Source organism: Geotrypetes seraphini, chromosome 1, assembly GCF_902459505.1.
Source record: "Geotrypetes seraphini chromosome 1, aGeoSer1.1, whole genome shotgun sequence".
Classification (NCBI taxonomy): Eukaryota; Metazoa; Chordata; class Amphibia; order Gymnophiona; family Dermophiidae; genus Geotrypetes; species Geotrypetes seraphini.
In genome coordinates, this window is record NC_047084.1 from 274,633,393 (window position 1) to 274,654,107 (window position 20,715).

The window sequence follows — 20,715 nt, forward strand, 5'->3', positions numbered from 1 at the left end:
GGAGAGGAGAAAACCTCAGAATCCGGGGTTTCTCCACCCCTGGGAGAGCTGGTAATCTGAGGCTGCGGGGGTGGTGCCCTAACATCGGGGCTTAGAGTAGTATCGGGCCCAGGAGTGTTCACCGTGGGTTCGCCTCCCTGTGTCCTCAGCAGGCCGCCGTCCGATGTTGCAGTGACCTCCTGCATACGCCGCAGAAGATCTTGGATATTACTAAGAGCGGGGGCTCCAGGACGCCGCGAGGCAGAAGCGGCACTCCGGCCCCGTCTCTTAGGCATCGCGGTAAGCAAAGTACCGCTAGAATTATTCAAAACCGACACTGTTCTGGGACGAGCAACTCAGCGCGTCCTGCTCTCAGTCGCCATCTTGGATCAATTTCGTACGAGTTGAACTATAAAAAAAAAAAATATATATTTTTAGGTTTGATATATATAGGGTGAACTCAGTGAGGAGTGCTGCTACACTGATATCTTTCAGAGTAGCGTTCTGAGATATCCCCAATGTTTATATATCAAAGTTTAGTTCTTTGCATTTGGAGTTATACATGGCAGGATAGCTGGTTTGTTTTGGACTGTTATTGAATACTTGCCAGTCCAATGTTCCCTCTAAGGATTGATGAGGTGTGTGCAAAAAAAAATATGCATGAGCGACAAGTTACATATTCCACAAATTTATGAGCAGGCACGGAGGACGCATTTGTAAACAAATGTAGTTTATCCTTGTACTCCTTATGTATTTTTAATCATCTATGGATATGTTTGTATGTTTATTGTTCAAATGGTTTTATTTATTTCCCAAAATTTATTTTTGTTATACACATTGAAAATATTTGATATTGCGTTTAAATCAAAATCTCAATAAACTTGAAACTTGAAATGAGTGCCCATGAGATTGTGGGAGGGTTAAATACTCAAAACTTAGAAGAATAACAATTTACTTAAAGTTTTTGCTTCTCCAGCTTTCTGGTATCTTTACATAATGCAGTGGTGTACCTAGCATATGTAACACCCGGGGCCCATCATTTTTTGGCACCCCCCCCCCCCATCTGTACGAAAAACATGATTTTTAGTAACAAGCCACACGTCACACGTCACCTAGGAAAAGGCAGCATCTTACATATTGCAGTGAACAGTACATCAATACACCCATTGTAAAACTAAACAAGCCAGACCAACACAGATCAATCCTACACCGTCAATCCTAACAGAAAACTATGTCTTTCGAACACACAGAACACACCTTCGCCTAGTATGGAATATGTAATCACAAACTAACCCCTCCCATAGACAAAGGTTAAATTGAACCAGCAAGAAGCTGGACTCTGCATACAATGCTTCACAGAAACAGTGACACATGTCTCCTAAAGCAATAAATAAATAGAAATTTTTTTCTACCTTTGTCTTCTGTGGTTTCTGCTTTCCTCATCTTCTTGTAACTCTCTTCCTTCCATCCACTGTCTGCCGTCTCTTTTCCCCTATATGGCATCTTCTCTCCTTCTATGCCCCTTCCAGAAACTGTATGCCTCCCCCTTCCATCTCTCCTTTCACCCCCATTGGTCTGGCATCTCTCTCCTCTCCTTCCCTCTCCCACACCTCTCCTCTGCAATCCCTTTCCCTTTTTTCCCTCATTTCCCTTTTCAATTTATTTTCTGCATCTGTCTAGATTATGTTCTTACTACTCTCTCATCAATGTTCTTTTTTACTGTCTACCTAAAGCTTGCCACCTCTTTCCCTCACCCCTCCAGTGTTTCCCTAACTCAATCCTTTTCTCCCCATCATGTGTCCTCCTTTTATTTATCCCCTCCTTCCATCATATACCCTCTTTCTCCAACCCTTCCATCTAGTACCTTCTCCTCTCTCTGTCCACTTATCATCCAGCATCTGCTCCCCTCTTTCTCTCCTCCCATTTCCTTCTGGCATTTGCTCCCTTATCTCTCCCATCTGCACTTCCATCCAGCATAGGTTCCCCACTACCATCCAATGTCTGCCCTTTCTCCCTCCATCCACCCCTCTTCAATCAGCATCTTCCCCCTTTCTTTCCCTCCAATATCCTTCCCCCTTATGTCTCTCTCCTTTCTCTGTACATCAATTCCATCAGCACCACCCTTCCATACCACCCTGCCCCCTTTCTTTCCCTCCACCACTCTTCCATTCCAGCAGTCCTGCTCCTTTCTCTCCCTTCATGCAGCAAGGTCCCGCGATGATTGTAGCTGCCTGCTGCCAATCCACCCCACTCTGACGTACTTGCTCTAGAGCGGACTCAGCAGCTGCATGCTGGAAGGGCCCACGATGACTCGTCTGCTGGCTCTGCTCTGGAAGAAGTAAGTTACGTTGGAGGGGGTGGGCCCGGCAGACACAGGGAGTTGCGGCAAAGTCCCGCAATGATTGTGTCTGCCGGGTCCACCCCCTCCGACGTAACTTACTTCTTCCAGAGCAGAGCCAGCAGACGAGTCATCGCGGGACTTCCCCACACCTGCTCCCCCAAAATTGCCATGCTTCGGTTCCTCTTTTTTCTTCCTCCCTCCCCCCGCGGGACCCTGCAGCACCATCAACTCTTACTCCCTCTAACGCCGGCCCTGCAGCTCCGGACTTCCCCGCACCTTCCCCCCCCCCCCCCCCCCGATCGCTATTATTTTAAATGTTATAGCGGCGCGCTGTATCCATCAGTGGAGACGTCTAACCTCGGCCTGCCCCGGAACTCTTACTGCAGCAGCTGCCCGTCTAGGCAGGAACAGGAAGTCACTGTTGCAGTAAGAGTTCCGGGGCAGGCCGAGGTTAGATGTCTCCACCGCCAGGGTCGGAAACCAAACCCCCACCCCGACGTCCGATTCCTCCCCCAGCCTCCCCTTACCTTTGCGACGCGTGTGTGCGCTGTGACGAGAAACTTGTGCGCTGCGATGTAATATTTTGTGCGCCAGCGCACGCCAGCGCAGCTTAGCGGGAACACTGCAAAGCCATTGATTTCTACTTACTATCTATGTAATATATGTTAGCATTTTGCTGCTTTAAAAAAGCAAGCATTTTTTTCTTTTTAATTTGATGATTAAGGTCATTGACATTTAAGGAGAAAATCTTAATCTCCATTATAAGTTTTTATTTCCAAAAATGTAATCCAACATAAATATTTAGATTTATTTAAATTAATATGAATAGACACTGATATCCATTGTTTATCATTCCGGAACTTGGAGGCGAGGAGGATGGCAGTTTGAGTGCAGAGCTCCTCTCCCTGGACAATCTGCCTGCTTTTAAATATCAGCAGCAGTGGGAGATCAATTGCTTTTACACCTAAGCAGCAACGGGACCAACCCACCAAAAACCCACAGTCTCGATCCTGCAAAAATATGAGCTCCACCCTCCCTGCAGTCCGCTAGGAAAATCAACTGCTTTTACACCTAAGCAGCAGCAGGACCAGCCACCACTACCAAGAGCCCTTTGCCCCGATCCAGCCAGGCATGTGAGCTCCTCCCTCTGCAGTCCATTGGAGAGATCAATCTACCTACTTTTAAATATCAGCAACAGTGGAGATCAACTGCTATTACACCTAAGCAGCAGCGGGTCCATCCGCAACCACCAAGAACCCACAGACCCGAACCTGCCAGGAATGTGAGATCCGCCCCCCCTACAATCCGATAAGAAGATCAACTGTTTTTACACCTAAGCAGCAATAGGACCAGCCGCCACTACCGGGAACCCTTTGCTACGATCCAGCCAGACATATAAGATCTTCCCCCAGCATTCCATTGGATAGATCAATCTACCTGCTTTTAAATATCAGCAGCAGTGGGAGAACAACTGCTTTTACACCTAAGCAGCATTGGGACCAACCGCAACTACCAAGAGCCCATAGACCAGATCATGACAGGAGTGTGAGCTCCACACCTCCTGCAGTCCGCTAGGAAGATCAACTGCTTTAACACCTAAGTAGCAGCAAGACCAGCTGCCTATAATAGGAGCCCTTGCCCCGATCCAGCCAGGCATGTGAGCTCCTCCCCCTATATCCCGTTTAAGAGATCAATCTACCTGCTTTAAATATCAGCAGCAGTAGAAAAACAACTGCTTTTACATACAAGCAGCAGCGAGACCTACCGCAACCACCAAGAACCCACAGACCCGATCCTGCCAGGAGTGTGAACTCCTCCCCCTGCAGTCCATTGGAGAGATCAATCTGCCTGCTTTTAAATATCAGCAGCAGTGGAGATCAACTGCTATTACACCTAAGCAGCAACGAGACCAGCCACAACCACCGAGAGCACACAGACCCTATACTACCAAGAGTGTTAACTATTCCCCCCCTGCAATCCGCTAAGAAGATCGACTGTCGGCTCCGGGCAGCTTTCCCGCAGAGGAGAGAATCCTGCATTCACCGTGGGCCTCATCTGGGGCAGCCTCCTTGGAGCGGCTGGGGCACGGGCATTGTGTCTGGGAGGGAATGCATGGATGGGAGAACATCTCAGGGGAGGAGACATAGGCATCCTGGGACTGTCGGCCAAGTCTCTTCCCTGAAGAAGCCCTTTCTGGAAACGTCAATCGCTCCTCCTAAACTTACTTGCTCCACTTCATCACTTCATCATGCTTCTATTCTTTTCTCTCCTCTCTTTTACCTTCCAAAGTATTTAGATCAATGCTGTCTTGTTAAAATGTTTATTTTATTTTTATTTTTCCTCTAACTCTACTTTTCACTTCTCTATTACCCTCCAGGTACTTTAGTTAGATTGTGAGCCTTCGGGACAGTAAGGGAATTTTTCAAGTACCTTTCTTATTTCTAATCTTAATGTATATTTTCTGTAAACCGCTTAGAACCTAATGGATGTAGCGGTATATAAGAAATAAATTACATTACATTACATTTAAAATTTAAAGAGTAAAATTTTCCTCTCTCAAACCCTCCCTTCCCTAACCTAAAAACCCGGCAAATAGGAGGAAAAGATTTTTAGATCTCAGGCCACAATTACGAGCCATGGGGGCCAAATACGGGCTTCTGTACCCTGCAATTATGAAGATCACGATTGAAAATATAACTTTTACTTTTGACGATCCAGGAAAATTGCAAGATTTTTTATAACAGAGAGAGCAACCAATGTCTCCTTAATTTCTTCAAAGCAGGTCTGAATTGTGATTTAATATGTTAAATTTTTATTTTTCTTCTGCAGACTACTATTTTAAGTTAAGTTTAAAGGAGGTTTCATGGTATTTAAACAATTATATAAAAGCCCAAGATAAATTGGAAGAGAATGTTATGGTTTAAATTTATTTTAAATTGTTTTATTCAACGGATGCGGTGAGCATTGGAATGTTTACATTGGATTCCATGACTAACGTATTGAATAGAGCCAAAAAGCAATTGTTACTTTACTCAAAGAAATACATGAGTTAAACAGTGCAGTGACCAGAGGGGCATGAAGCCTGAGGAAGATAATGCATCGCTTCTGCAGGAGATCAATTTAAGAAGTTAAAACTGCTCTATCGGCATAACTACGTCACTTATATCAATTGCTTGGAGATGGTATCTGGCTACTTAAACTGTTATGATATACGGCAATAGTTTGTGGACACAAGTAAATAATCTACACAATGGTTTATTTAAAGGATGACGATTTGGATCGATCTGTGCTCCCAGTAACTGGAAAAAGCCAGGAAAAAAAAATGGGGGAAAACTTTTCATAATCCAATGAGTGAAATATCTAGTGATATATTGTGCATCAGAAATGTGAGGCAGAGGAGTATCAGAAATCAATATCAGCTTAATAAAAGGAAATTGCTGCAAAAATATTAAATGCAGAGAGCTGGATGACAATGCAAAAAAGGATTTTGAAATGACATTTCCAGCCCTGAAAAGGCAACGAAGGCGAGATGATTGAAAGAAAAGGGAATGAAAAGGTTTTTTGAATCCAGCTAAGTAACTCTTTCTAAGACATTGGGCTGGTTCTAATTTTGGTTTCCTTGAAACGTGTGACTTGTAGCAATTGATTTTTGATAAGAAATAGTATTGTGTTACGTTGAATGCAGTGATAATAGTAATTGTTAGTTTTTGGCTGCCTTTAGCAATTTCTCTTCTTGTTACTCATGAATTACAGGATAAAAAGCTAGAAGAGTTTTCTAGAATAATGTGTAATACAGGTGTGGGATTCCCATACTCATAGCATCATTTTCTTTAATGCTCATTAGAGTTTTATTGGAAATAAGGGGGGGTTGTTTTTATTTTTATATCTGCAGAATTCTTCACTTTGTAATGGCTTAAAATAGGTTTTTCCTCTTTTTTGCTGTACTTCCTTATATATTGAGATATCCTTCAGTGTTCTCCCCAGAATTTTTTTCCAGTCGGGTGGCATGAAAAAGTAGCCGGGTGGGACGGGATGCGGAAATTAGTGGTTAGAATAGGGTCATTAAATCTAGTGGCGTACATAGTATATATACTTTTTAACAACCCCCTCCTCAATATAAAAAAAGTTATTTTTAGTAATAATCCATGAGTCACACAATAAGGATGCACCTAGGAAAAGGCAGCATCTTAAACACTGCAGTGAGCACTAGAACACCAACAAACACATTGTAAAACTAAACAAGCCAGATCCTGCACAGTCAATTGATCCTGTACAGTCAATGCTAAAAGAAAACCATGTCCTTTTCATACACACTTGCCCAATATGGAATAATCACAAACTAAAAATAGAAATATGTAGACAAATAAAACTGAACTGCCAAGAAACCAGACTCTACATACAATGCAACACCAAAGAATCAATGATACATGTCCCCTAATACTGTGCAAAATATAAAGACAGTAGATGTAAATTTGAAAAAGGTGATACATAACAATCATCACTTTACAAATTAACAAATATAAATAAAACAAATAATGAGAAATAAGAAAATACCATTTTACTGAACTACCGGTAATCCATTTTTCAATTAGGTTTCAGAGGCCAAATGTTTCTTCTAAAGAGTACAGTATACTGCTGTTATGGTATCCTGTCCTGACCTGAGCAAAGGGGTTTAGTCCAGAAAAAACTGCCTTATTTCCATTTCCTATTTATAAACTTTTATTAATACAGTTACAATACTACTTGATTCTAAGTAAAGCAACAAAAAAATTATTTCTACCTTTTGTCATTTCTGCTTTAATCATCTTCTCTTCGCTCTCTTCTTTCTATTCAGTGTTTGTCCTCTCTCCCTTCCATGCAACATCTGCCCTCTCTCTTTGCCCCTTCCACCCAGCCTCTGCCCTCTCTCTCTACCCCTTCCATCCACTGTTCACCCTCTCTCTCTTCCATATGGCATCTTCCCTCGTTCTATATCCCTTAAATAAACTGTATATCCTATACCCTTTCTCTCCTTTCTACATGATTCATTTCAGCTTCACCCTTCCCCTGTACTCCGGCATCTCTCTCTTCTCCTTTCCTTCCTTTCTTCCCACTCATCCCCATGATTTGGCATCTCTATCCCCTTCCCTCCCCCCATGTCCTGGCATCTCTCTCCTCTCCTTCTCTTCCATCTCTGCCTCCCTCTCCATGGCCTGGTATCTCCTTTCTTTCCCTCCCTCCCATGATTTGGCTTCCCTCTTCCCCCAGGCCTCCTTCCCATCTGCTTTTTTTTCTCACCTCATTTCTTGTTCAGTGCCAAACAGACAGATAAAAAGGTGGGAATGGATCTTTCACATTCAGCTGTCTTCAATTTTTCTGCCTCCTTCTCAAATCTGTTTACCTTTTCTTCTTCCCTTTCCTTCATGTGCAGTACATCTCCCCTCTTCTTGTTCCCTCTCTCTCCTCCTCCCCCTGTAAATGCAGACTTTCTCCCTTCCTTCCATGTGCATTTTCCCTCTCCCTGTCCTCCTATCCAAATACAGAATTTCCCCCTTCTCCCCATTTCTCTCTCTCTTTACCCCACCTAGCATCTTCCCCCATCTCTCTTCCACCCTCTCTCTGACACCCAATTTTGGGTAGCCAGAAATCCAAGTTGTTGGGCATAAGAACCCCACCCCACAGGCAATCTAGTCTCTTCCTCTCCCACCTGGGTGATCTGGTCTCTCAATTCCACTGTTGCTACCGTGACCGTGTACCTTTTAGGATTCATATCTTCATTGGCAGCAACCAGCATTACCAATACAATGATTCTGACAATCTATGCAGATAGGAAGTTGTGTCTGATGGAAAGCTGTGGGGCTGGTTCGAACAGTATCAGTCATGCTGCTGGTGAAGATCTGAACTTTAAAAAAAATATGCAGGAGGGAGAGGTTTTTGGAGTTTTTAGCTAGCAGGGCCTGGGGATCCCGTCCAGCTAGATCAGAGATGTTTAGCTGCTGGATGGGCCTGGGCCAACCCATGGCTATGCCACTAGGTCTATGTCTTTTCTTGCCCTGAGGGAACTGCTCCTGTTTCCCTGCCCTCCTTTGCTCTTGTCTCTCCCTGATCCTCTTGCTCCTGTTTCTCTTTCTGCCCTCCCTTACTCCTGTCTATCTAGTTTCCCTTCCCCAAGCTCCCAATCAGCATGCAGCTGTTCTTTGTCCTTTCCTCACCCCATTGCCATCTCTGCTAGCCAGTATTAATTATAAGCAAAGCTGCGCAGGATTGCAGTTCTCTGTCTGCCAGCTGTTTCCTCTGGCCGGTCCTGTTTCCTCTGCTGTGGCCGCTTTCTCTGTCCTCTCCCATGGCTGCTTTCTATGCCCCCCACCTCCTCTGCTGCACAGAACCACGACTGCTTGCTCCAGGCTGACCCTCTCTCTTATTAAACTCCCCCCCTCCAAATCACAATAGTAAACTAAAGTTTCAAGGCACATAGACAGAGGCCCATTTACAGGCTCGTACAGTGTCATGCAAGGCTCCACGAGATGCTTTATAGGCTTGTGCCCTCCTTTCTCAGACTCGCGCGAGGTCAATGGAAAAGTTGGGACTGGACAATAGAAGATTCGCCGGGGATCCCCAAACACAGAGACGCGAATGAGATGGAAGCCATGGCGAGAGACAACTATCAGGCACGGCCCCCGCCGCTTCAGCCTCTCAGAAACCCAATCCGCTTCCTTCTCCTCCACTCTGCTTTGGCTTTGAGGTCACCCACACCCACCGCGGCAAAGGAAGTTGCGGCAGCAGGGTAGCTAGCTCCATTCCAGTTGGAGGCAACTTGTTACTTCCGGTGGGGGGACGGACCCACAGGGGAGCGCTAATGCCGGGTGGAGCCTGGGCCCGCGTTGCCATCGATGTCCGGGGGGGGGGGCTCATTGCCATTGCCTCATCTGTTTGCCCTCCATCAACGGGCCCCCCTGATAGTTTTGGGCCATGGGTCTATTCGTTAATCCGGCCCTGAACGGTACTGCTGTCTCTGCCGGCTTCCCTTCTCTTCCCTACCTCCCCCCCCCCCCCCCCCCCGGGACATAACTTCCAGTTTTGGAGGGAAGAGAAGGGAAGCTGGCATGGACGGTGGTACCTTTAGAGCCCCAGAGTACGGGTTGAAGTTGCTTGCTGCCATTTTTTTAAAAAAAAATCATGAGGACGTCGTTGGAATTTTTCTTATTGAGGACGTCGTTGGAATTTTTCTTATTTTAACAATGCCGAAAAGACGGGGAAGGAATACCGGAGGAGCCTCCCGGCGATCCTTAACCCCAGCGGTTACTATTGATGATTTTCTCCGACGCCTACAACGGGAACAAGAAGGGTCGGGTTCTAGCTCGTTGGGGACACCGCCGGAGAGCGGTGCGGTGGGTGCCCCTGAGCATGATGTCACTCTTAGTCCCGATGTTAGGACACCACCCCTTCAACCGACGCCACAAGCTGCAAGCTCTCCAAGGGACCAGAATCCACCTGAGGAGGTGGGTTTCTCTTTGTCCACAGAGGCTAGTATGGAGAGCTCGCTGAATATGACAACGCAGAGAGGAATGATCTCTCTGCAAGGACTTGTGACCGGGACAACAGAAGTTGGGGGAATACAAGACGTCACTGAGGTAAAGCTAATTTCTGAACATTTAGTTACTACACCATTACAACTTTTTTCACCTACAAAACCTCCTACAGTCACACTTGAAGCATTATGGGACTTGGTGGTGAATTTGGGAAATTCCTTAAATCCTCAAATAAAAAGTCCAGGTGGAAGATTTTATCAAAGAGAAACCTTTGTTGAAAGTTTAATTCCTTATTTGGTTCACTTTTGGAGGATGATGTATAATATATATAATAGCCATTTGCCATTTGCCTGTTCCTAGATAGTAGATAGAAAGATTTGCTTTGATGTTTTATTTGTACTGGCGATCAGCATTAATGTGGACTAGGATACGGTTGAATTAGTTTCCTTATATATTATGTTAATTCCCATTTGGGAATTTACATTTTGTATTTTGTATTTTTTGTGTTCATTCATGTATGTTTGTTACAAAGATATTGTAATGAATAATCCAATAAATAAAGAATTCATAAAAGAACAAAAGGAAGAAATAAAAGTTTTAAAGCAGGATATGTTACAATTTAAAACAGAGTCACAAGATACAAATAAGGAGTTAATGTTATTAAAACAAAATCAAGATATGTTGGTAAAAGATAATATATTACTCAGGAAGAAGTTGGAAATGCAGGAGAATAATGGTCGAATAAATAATTTGAGATTTATAAATTTTCCAAAGATCCTGTCAACTTCTCCCAGAGAAATGGTGAAAAGATATTTTATGGAAATTTTGGAAATTCCTGAAAATTCCTTACCTCCTCTTACAAGAGTGTATTACTTACCTGCTAAGCCCCAATTCAAAGAAGAAAACATGGAGGAACCCCGGGAGAGGTCATTGGACATTTCAGCAATATTGGAACAATCAGATAGAGAGTTGGCGGTTCCAGCTACTCTCTTGTTGTCTGTGGCTTTGGCTCCAGACAAGGATTGGATATTAAAACTTTTCTTTAAAAATAGGTCTAAAGACTTCCTGGGGCAACATATTCAGGTTTTCCCTGATGTCTCCAGAGAGACTCAAAAAAGAAGGAAAGAATTTTTAATTTTAAAATCTGGAGTGACTCAAATAGGGGGTAGTTTTTTCTTGAGATATCCATGTAAATGTGTAGTTAGATATTTATCATTGAAATATATATTTACAGAGCCATCTCAATTGATTAGTTTTCTCTCAATGAAACGTCTTGAAAAAGGAATAACAACGTAATAACGCCTATGAGAAATTAGTTCCCTGCACTTTAGTTAGACAAGGATTTTTCTTGCTTAATTAATTTGAAGTATATAAGTTCTGCTCTTAATAATGGATCCAATAATATTGAGGACTAGTGTGAGAACAGCTAGATTGGTATTTCCTTGTAGCAAATATTAATTTTGGAATTATAGTTTAATATGTAGTTTGATCTCACTTTTCTGTACAAGATGTATATGCTTGGTAATATTGTAAAATGTTGTAAATAAAATAAAAAAAATAAAAAAAATCAGGCGGAAATTTTTGGCGGCTGAACTTTCGGCAGCTCTTCAATGTTGAGCAGCAGCGGAAGCAGGATTCGCGACAGTTGACAGCCGGGCGCTCACTTAAATTAGCTGGGCGGAGCGCCTGGCTAAAAGGCACTAGGGAGAACACTGTCCTTACATTAAGAATATAAAATAGATTTTAAAGTTTGATTACAAATATTCCTCATAAATGTTGGAAATGATTGTATGGTATAATAGATGCATAAAATTTATTTGAAATTCAAAAAGATAAATCTATAAAATATATTCATTTAGGTATACTTTCATTAAATTGATTAAGTGAGATTTATATTATATGATTTTTTTTTTTTTTAAAAGGAAGGAAGAAGAAGGGAAAGGGGAAGGAAAAGGGAAGTAAGGAAGAGGGAAGAAAGGGAAAAAAAGGAAAATATATTTTGCTAAATGAATTTTTCGTTCTATAAAGTATTGCTATAATAACTAGTTATTAAGTTAGTTTACATGTGTTATTAATTGCAATAATGCATTGACTAGGGTTTACAAAAGATAATTTGATTTTAGTATACATATTGATCTAAGATTTTAGTTTGAATATCTTTACAGATATATGCGGGTTTAGTGAATATATAATATTATAGAACATATGAATTACAATAAGTTAATTGATGAACTACTATTAATGTTCTAAGTGGCTTATTTTACTGAAAATTTATTGATAATCTGTAAGGGGTCATTTATTGCCTGGTCTAATATGTGTGTCACCAAGTTTTCACTGTTAATAATGATTTGGGTTGGGAGGGGAGTTAGGGTAAAGATGTTTTGTTGTAACTAATGATGTAATTTTCATATGGTTTTGGAATGTGGAGTTGCACTTAATAAAAATTGCTGAAATATAAAAAGGTGTCCCTAAAATTTGGAAAAAATCCTGGGTGATTCCCATACTAAAACAAAAGTCGCTTGATTGTACTTTATCCTCTAGTTATCAACCAGTGTCTATTTTTTCCTTTATTTAAAAAAAGTATGGAAAAATTAGTCTATATTCAATTATTTACTGAACTGCATGCTCTGCTATATAACACCGGGAAACTGGGCCATGGTTAGGTCCGAATTTGAAAACTTCATATACCAAAACTCACTCACAGCTACACACAACCTTATCCTAGGAGACCTAAACCTTCATCTTGAAGACCATTCATCCAAATCCGCACAGGACCTCCTGTCCTTTCTCAAAGCTCTATCCTTCCAAATTTTAAACCCTCAAACGACTCATGAGAAAGGGCACCAACTTGATATTGCAGCCTTCATATCCCCTCAAACATCCAATCCAGAAATTCAAACACCTATTGGAACCTGGTCCCCATCCCTCTGGTCAGATCACTACGCATACACCTTCGAAATTAACTGGGCCAAAAACAAAACAAAACCTACATCCAAAACAATAACCTACACAGCACGCAAACACATCGAGCCTGCCTTATTCTGGTCAAACGTAGATGAAACAATCCAAGAAGACAACCCCAAAGACTTCATAACACACTGGAGCAAACTGAGCAATAATATCCTCGACGAACAAGCCCCACTACGAACCAAAACCAGATCCTGCAGAAGTTCAGACCAATGGTTCGATGACGAATTACTCACACTCAAGAGACAATGTAGACGTCTGGAAAGAAAATGGAGAAAAAACAATCTAGATCACATAAAAACCTCCTGGAAAAAAACGAACAAGCAATACAAACTTCTATTAAAAGAAAAGAGAAAAAAACACTACACAAACCTAATAGGCACGGAAGCCCAAGACACCAAAAAATTATTCCAAATATTAAAAGATCTAACGAACACCAAACCCTATATGACCACAAACAACAACCCCTCCCCATCAGCCTTTATCCTTGCAGAACACTTCAAGAATAAAATCACAAACACCAGAGCTTCCCTCAAAAATAACCCAGCCCACCTAATTGACGTCATAACACCTCCCACAGAAAAAGAATCATGTGCTGCAGACAGAACTTGGTCCCAATTCCCTAAGATACACTGGACCGAATTCAACAAACTCTACAATAAATACAGCCATGCATTCTGTGAACTCAACCACTGCCCACCTTATCTCCTATCATCAGCGAGCACTAAGTTCCGTACCCTACTCTTACAAACCATGCTCACAGATGGCACCTTCCCAACTAATCTCAGCGAAATCATCATCACCCCAATCCTAAAAGACCCAAAAGGTCCAACAGACAACCCATCCAATTACAGACCAATCGCCTCAATACCTCTGTATATCAAACTAACAGAAGGACTTGTAGCCAAATTCCTCAACAACTATCTCAAAGACCATAACCTACTCCACCCCACGCAATCTGGCTTCAGAACTAACTTCAGTACTGAGTCACTATTAGGCTCCCTTATCGACACAGCAAGACAACACCTCAGCACTGGAAAAAAAATGCTGCTAATACAGCTGGACCTGACGGCAGCTTTCGACCTAGTTGACCATAACATACTTCTCCAAATTTTGGACACTATAGGCATCTCAGACAAAGTATACTCATGATTTGAAGGCTTCTTAAAATCCAGATCATACAAAGTAAAAGCAGACAAAGAAAAATCCAACCCGTGGTCCAACCCCTGTGGAGTCCCACAAGATCTCCTTTTTCCCTTACACTCTTCAACCTATATACAGCCTCTCTCGGCGTGTACCTGAACAAACAAGGTATAACCTCTTACAGCTACGCTGATGACATCACCATCCTCATACCCTTTGACCAACCAAAGCTAGCAATGATAGACACACTACACCAAACACTAGCTACAGTTAAGACGTGGATGGAAAATCACAAACTGAAACTCAACCCAGACAAAACTAAATTCATCCTCCTAGAAAATAACAAAGCCCCTTCCACTACCAACTTAGTAATCAACTCTATCAATTACCCCCTACAAACCTCCCTAAAACTACTTGGAATGACTATTGACAGGGGCTGCACCATGCAACCCCAAATAAACAAAACGATACAGAAATCGTTCACAGTCATGAGGAACCTTAGACAAGTCCGAAAATTCTTCGAAAGACCACAATTTTTGCTTCTAGTACAATCACTAATCCTCAGTATACTCGATTACTGCAACTTCCTCTACCTCCCCTGCCCAGCAATAATGATTAAACAACTACAAACAATTCAAAATACAGCTTTGAGACTCGTCTACTCTTTGAAGAAATATGATCACATCACGGAGGCATACATCGACTCACACTGGCTCCCAATCCAAGAAAGAATACAATTCAAATTTTACTGTATACTATTTAAAACTATTAACGGGAACAGCCCAACCTACCTAAACAACCGCTTTATCCAAACTACCTCTACCAGGCATAGAAAAACACCCCCCCTTTCACTCACCCCACAATCAAGGAAGTAAAACAGAAAAAACTTTATGACGGCCTACTAGCCACTCAAGCAGCAAGACTAGATAACCAAATATCCATCCTACTGACATCAACCCCTGACTACAAGAAGTTCAGAAAAGACATAAAAACTTTACTCTTCAAGAAATCCCTGAGTAAAGCCTAATACCATGAACACCTCACCTATCCCTAATCCTACCTTTCCCTCTCTCAGAAACTATCTCTGATCTAACTTTGTAACCCTTCCCTCCACAACTCTTATTGTAATCCGCTTTGAACCAAAAGGTAATAGCGGAATAGAAATCTGTAATTTAATGTAATGTAATATTTAACCTCGTTACTAAAATGAATATATTACACCCTTTTCAAACCGATTTCAGAACATGTCACAGCACCGACACATGTAACTTCCGTCTTAAATGACCTTCATAGTGCCCTGGCATCTTACATACAGCCCTATCATCTTACATTGCTCATTTCATTAGACCTCAGCAACATCTGATCTAGTGCACCATTCACTCTTATGTAATAGGCTCAAACAACTTGGAATCTCTGGGTCAGTGATTTGTTGGATTTCTTCAATTCTGTCCAATCGTACCTTTCGTGTCACAACTGATAAGGGTGTCTCTCATCTGATTAACTTTTACACTACAGGGTTCCAGAGGGTTCAATTATTTTTCCTTTACTGTTTAACATATTAATTAGTCCATTAGCAACTTTTCTGCAATAATTAAATATTCATTTTTACATTTACGCAGACAATATATTATTATTCTTCCCATATTCACCGCTACATATTGATTTGGACCCTCTTCAGAGATGCTTAAAGGCCTTAGCACATAAATTAAAATTAAACCCAGAAAAAAAAACACCAAAACACTGCTTGCTGGGTCTTGGGATCTCTAACCTCTCTTTCTTATCCCTTGACACTATTCAATCATTCCACTACACCAGTGTGTCAATATCTAGGAGTTTGGATTGATTCCAAATTAATATTATCACACCAAATTTCTGTTACTGTTAAAACATGTTTTCATGTCCTTTGTTCACTCTGAACTGAGGTGTTTCCTCGATTTTCCTTCACTACATATGGTAGTTCATGCACTTTTGATGTCCAAACAGGATTATTGTAATTCAATATATGAAAGGCTTCCTTTACATCAAATCAAAAAACTTCAAACACTTTATTTTTAAGTCAAATAAGTATGACTACGTGTCTCCTTAACTTCATACAGGATTACATTTAAATTCTTGTACTTTCATTTCAGGCTTTTTATTCCGGGTCTCCTGCTTATCTTTCCACAAACACAATTCCATATACTCCTACTCAGACTCTACGTTCAACGAATTCTAACAGAATGATATTACCATACCCTAGGTCAGCATATTTAGAATCAACCAGAAATACTGCTTTTTATTTTCTGGCTCCTTCCTTATGGAATTCATTATCAGATCATATTTACCTAAAACAATCTTTTACTCAATTTAAAAATCTTCTGAAAACTTTTTTTTGTTGTTGGCTTTTCCAACTGGTTAATCCTTACTGATTGATACTGTGAGAGAGCATTAGGTGGGTCTGTGTGATTGATGTTTGTGGCCTATCCTGTCAATTTTGGAGCTCTATTTCAATGCAGTTTTTCATTTTAGCTCTGTAAACCATTTAGATCCTTTGCTGGTACAGGCGGTATAGAAAGTATAATAAATAATAATAAAAATTGTTTGATCCTAAGCAACTCTCAGTTTTTGAGGGCTAAGGAGGGAAGAATGAATACAGGGAAAATGTCTCAATTAAGCTATGTCACTGTTAAACTGAATTTGGAGGCACTAGCAAGGGGTCTCTCACTTGGATTAAAAAAAAAAGTTTTAAAAAAATCATTAATTTCTTCTTGATCTGTTTACTGTGGACAAACAAACAATTCAAGTACTTTGTGGCTGCTATTGTTTAAATGCATTATTTACTTTTGGGTCATGTTTGTGATTCTTTGACTGAATTTCCGATTTAAAATAAAAATACAAAAATCTCATTGTATTAGTAGCAACTCACTTAGCTTTCAGAAGTACATCAGCAGCTTCATCCACAGCCTTTCTACGATCCTTCAGAGCATTCTCCAGTTCCCGCCACTGAGCAGATTTCTTTTCAGCTGGAATCTAGAAAATTCAACACTTCTAATCATAAATGTTTGACCAACAAAATCTAAAAGCACCACAGAAAAGGCCAAATCCAATACCTCAGTGACTACAGAATGCTGCTATGGGAGAAATTTGGGCTTTACTTCTGAGCCTGGCTTCTGCATACTGGACCTTCCAAGTTAAGGATGTTGTGGAGGCAATGTTCAGAGCCCTCTGGGGCTAGACTTAAGGTGTTTAGGAATAGTCATTTGTCATCATATACCATAACATACCAATACTTAAACCAAATCTCCACCTCAAGACACAGAAGAACCTCGAACCCTTTCGCCTTCCCCCCACTCAAAGGCACACAACGCAAGAAAATGTTTGACAACCTTCTGGCAACACAAGCAGCAAAAATCAACCATTCCATCTCCAATCTTATGACAATATCAGACAACTTCAAAACATTCAGAAAAGAAATCAAAACCCTGCTTTTCAAAAAATTCATCTAAATATCTTAACCCCTCCTCTTTTACCTCCAGAAGATTCACCTACCTTCAGATAACCTTCCCCCAAATTACCCACCTTAACACCTTCCAATTAAACAAATACCATAAATAGATTGTAACCTACCCTCTCTAACTGCATTCCATATGTATTTTTCATACAGTTCTTCACTGTCAGTTTAATTTCCATCCTATAAGTTCACATAGAATTTTTCTTTTTTCAACCATCTTTATTTTCTCTTCTTTATTAATTTCCAGGTACTTTAGTTAGATTGTGAGCCTTCGGGACAGTAAGGGAATTTTTTAAGTACCTTCTTACTTCTCATTTATAATCTTAATGTATATTTTCTACAAACGCTTAGAACCTAACGGATGTAGCGGTATATAAGAAATAAATTACATTACATTACATTACATAACAATATTGTTTATAATTTATTAGTCTTGATATACTACCTTTGTTGCAGTGCAAATCAAGGCAGTTTACAATTAAATATAACAATAGAAATTGACCTCCATCTTTTATTCTACTGCCTCAATATGCAAATTTATGGAACTCAATATGGCACAGAATTACAAACATGTTGAGCATATCTTTCTCTTATGAAGCTCTTATCTTACGATGCCAGACCATGGGGAGTGGGGAAGGGATTCAGAGTGCAAGCAAGAGAGGTGGTGGGTGGGGTAAGGGACATGGATGCTGGACCCGCAATTGGAGAGGGGGATGGTATAGAGAGGAAGAGAGAGTGACCAAGACCAGGAAGGGAGTGGGAAGGGAGGAAGAGATTCTTAGCCAGTGGAGAGAGAGAGATGCCAGACTATGAGGGCCAAAGAGGGGATTCAGGGTACAAGTGAGAGAGGGGTGGGATTTAGTGGGAGACAGAACTGCAGTTGGAGTGAGAGAGGGAAAGGAAAAGGCATGAAGGAATTTCAGGCCTCAGGAAAGGAGAATTCTACACAAAATACCACATATAAGCTTTGCAAAATTCTGGAATATTGTGCGCAGAATTTTCAAAATGTTTATGCAGAATTCTACCAAGAGTATAAAATGCAAGATCCCCTTTTTGGTTCACCCCCAACACACCATTTCTCTTTTCCTATGTCCAACCACAAGATCCAGAATAATTCTGGACACAGCCACAGCAATTTTTACCTGAAGATCTGGCTGTCTCAGTTTCCCTCGTCCCCCATGCCCATGGTTGCTAAAGTTATGATACTCTGAACTATATAACTATCATTAGGTGGGTCATTTAATTTACCTCACAATTATCCATTGCTTCCTTCAGTTTCTGAGCATGAGCATTCACAACCTGGACAGCAACTTCCTGTGCTGTAATTGCCTGAAGTGTAACGCGAGCTGTACGGCTTAGGGCTTCTTCTAATACTGTTGTTATACCTTTTCAAAAAAAGAAAAATATTATTATTATATGTCTCTTCACCATCTGAAAACATTGGAGAGAAAAGCAAATTGTGTCAGATAATAGGTAAAGTAGACAAGACCATGAAAATGACTTTGCAAATTCTTACCATAACCATAGAGGGGGAGGGAGAGAAAATTGACATGGGGTGGTGGGGAGAGAAAGATACTGGCCATTTTGAGGGGGGAAGAAAGAAAGATACTGGCCAGAGAGAGTGAGTAATATTAAACCTGGAGGCAGGAGAAATGCTGGACAAAGGAACAGAAAGGGAGAAATATTAGACCATGGGGCAGGAGAGGGGGAGATATTGGTCCTTTAATCATGTGTATAAATCATGATTTTTTAAATTGAAAAGCAGTCCTATTTTGAACATCTTTACTGAACTTGAAATCTAAATAGTACAAAACCACCTCAATTTATGAAAGAAACCACTAGAAATATGCTTCAACCTTAGGGCTCCTTTTACTAAGGTACACTAGCAGTTTTAGCGCGCGCTAAACGCTAACGTCTCCATAGAGCTTGCGTTAGTATTTTTTGTTTAGCGTGTAGTTTGCGCGCACTAATCTTAAGCGTGCGCTAAAAACACTAGCACACTTAGTAAAAGGAGCCCTTAGTCTTCCTGGGCACTTGCTAGACTGGTCTAGTAGGACTCAAGGTAATTAGTAGGTAAGAACAAATTTCACCTTGTCACCTGTAATACCAGTGTAGGTGAATAAACATATCAAAGGAAGATCAGACTCCGATACACACCATCTTTTCAAGGCAATGTCCCTTTTGCCCTGAGCATTCCTGTGTGATGTGGTGGTGACATTTATGAGAACATACTGCACACAATCTCATGCCCTACCAAATCAGAACTTTGAACAGTTCAGTGTCATCTGCAAATCTAATCACCTCACTTGTCATTCCAATTTCCAGATCATTTATAAATAAATTAAATAGCACTGGTCCCAGTACAGGCCCCTGCGGCACTCCACTCTTTACTCTCCTCCATTGAGAAAAATGACCATTTAACCTTATTCTCAGTTTTCTATCCGATAACCAATTCCTTTTTTTTTTTTTTTTTTTTTAATTCTTTATTCATTTTAAAAATCTTTCATCAAGTGTACAATATTCATAATCAACATAATGAAACAAGGCACTTGCATATCTTACATTATAATCTTAACATATAAATGTAACCCTCTCCCCACCCTCCCTCAAAACCCTTCATTCATGTAACGAAACCTATTTTTGTATCCCTCCCCCTCCTATTATTATATGATGTCTGACTAATAGGAAAATGACATTTAATCATGACAAAGACGCTAATGGCTCCCATATTTTAATAAAATTATTATAATTTCCATTTTGTGTCGCTATTGATCTTTCCATTCTATATATGTGGCATAATGAATTCCACCAAAAATGAAAGTTTAACCTAGTATGATCTTTCCAGTTATTAGTAATATGTTGGATGGCAACTCCAGTCATGATCATTAAAAGTTTATTATTACTTGATGTTATCTGACTCTTTTTTCTCATACACATTCCAAATATCACAGTATCATAAGATAACGCTACATGGTTTTCCAATAAACAATTTATTTGATCCCAGATTGAGTTCCAAAAGGCTAAAATATGAGGGCAGTAGAATAAAAGATGGTCCAAAGTTCCTACCTCCGACTTACAATGCCAGCATCTATTGGACAAAGTACTATTTAACTTTTGTAATCTAACTGGGGTCTAAAAAGCTCTATGTAACAAAAAAAACCAAGTTTGTCTCATAGACGCTGACATTGTACATCTCATTCTCCAAGACCAAATTTGTGGCCATTGAGATGCTGAAATCTGGTGTTTAATCTCAATGCGCCAGATATCCCTCAGACCATTTTTAGGTT

The 20,715-nt window shown here is 40.8% G+C and overlaps 1 protein-coding gene across 3 annotated transcripts in view; it reads right to left on the minus strand.

Annotated features, from left to right (window-relative positions):
• The window catches only part of IMMT (inner membrane mitochondrial protein), a 304,792-nt gene that overhangs the window by 135,540 nt on the left and 148,537 nt on the right, over positions 1-20,715 (minus strand). For all 3 annotated transcript variants that reach the window (XM_033951925.1, XM_033951916.1, XM_033951934.1), the window contains 2 exons: positions 18,677-18,813; positions 16,844-16,947 (listed from right to left, as the gene is read on the minus strand). In XM_033951925.1, the coding sequence (XP_033807816.1) occupies positions 16,844-16,947; positions 18,677-18,813 (241 nt within the window). The remainder of the gene's footprint in view (positions 1-16,843; positions 16,948-18,676; positions 18,814-20,715) is intronic.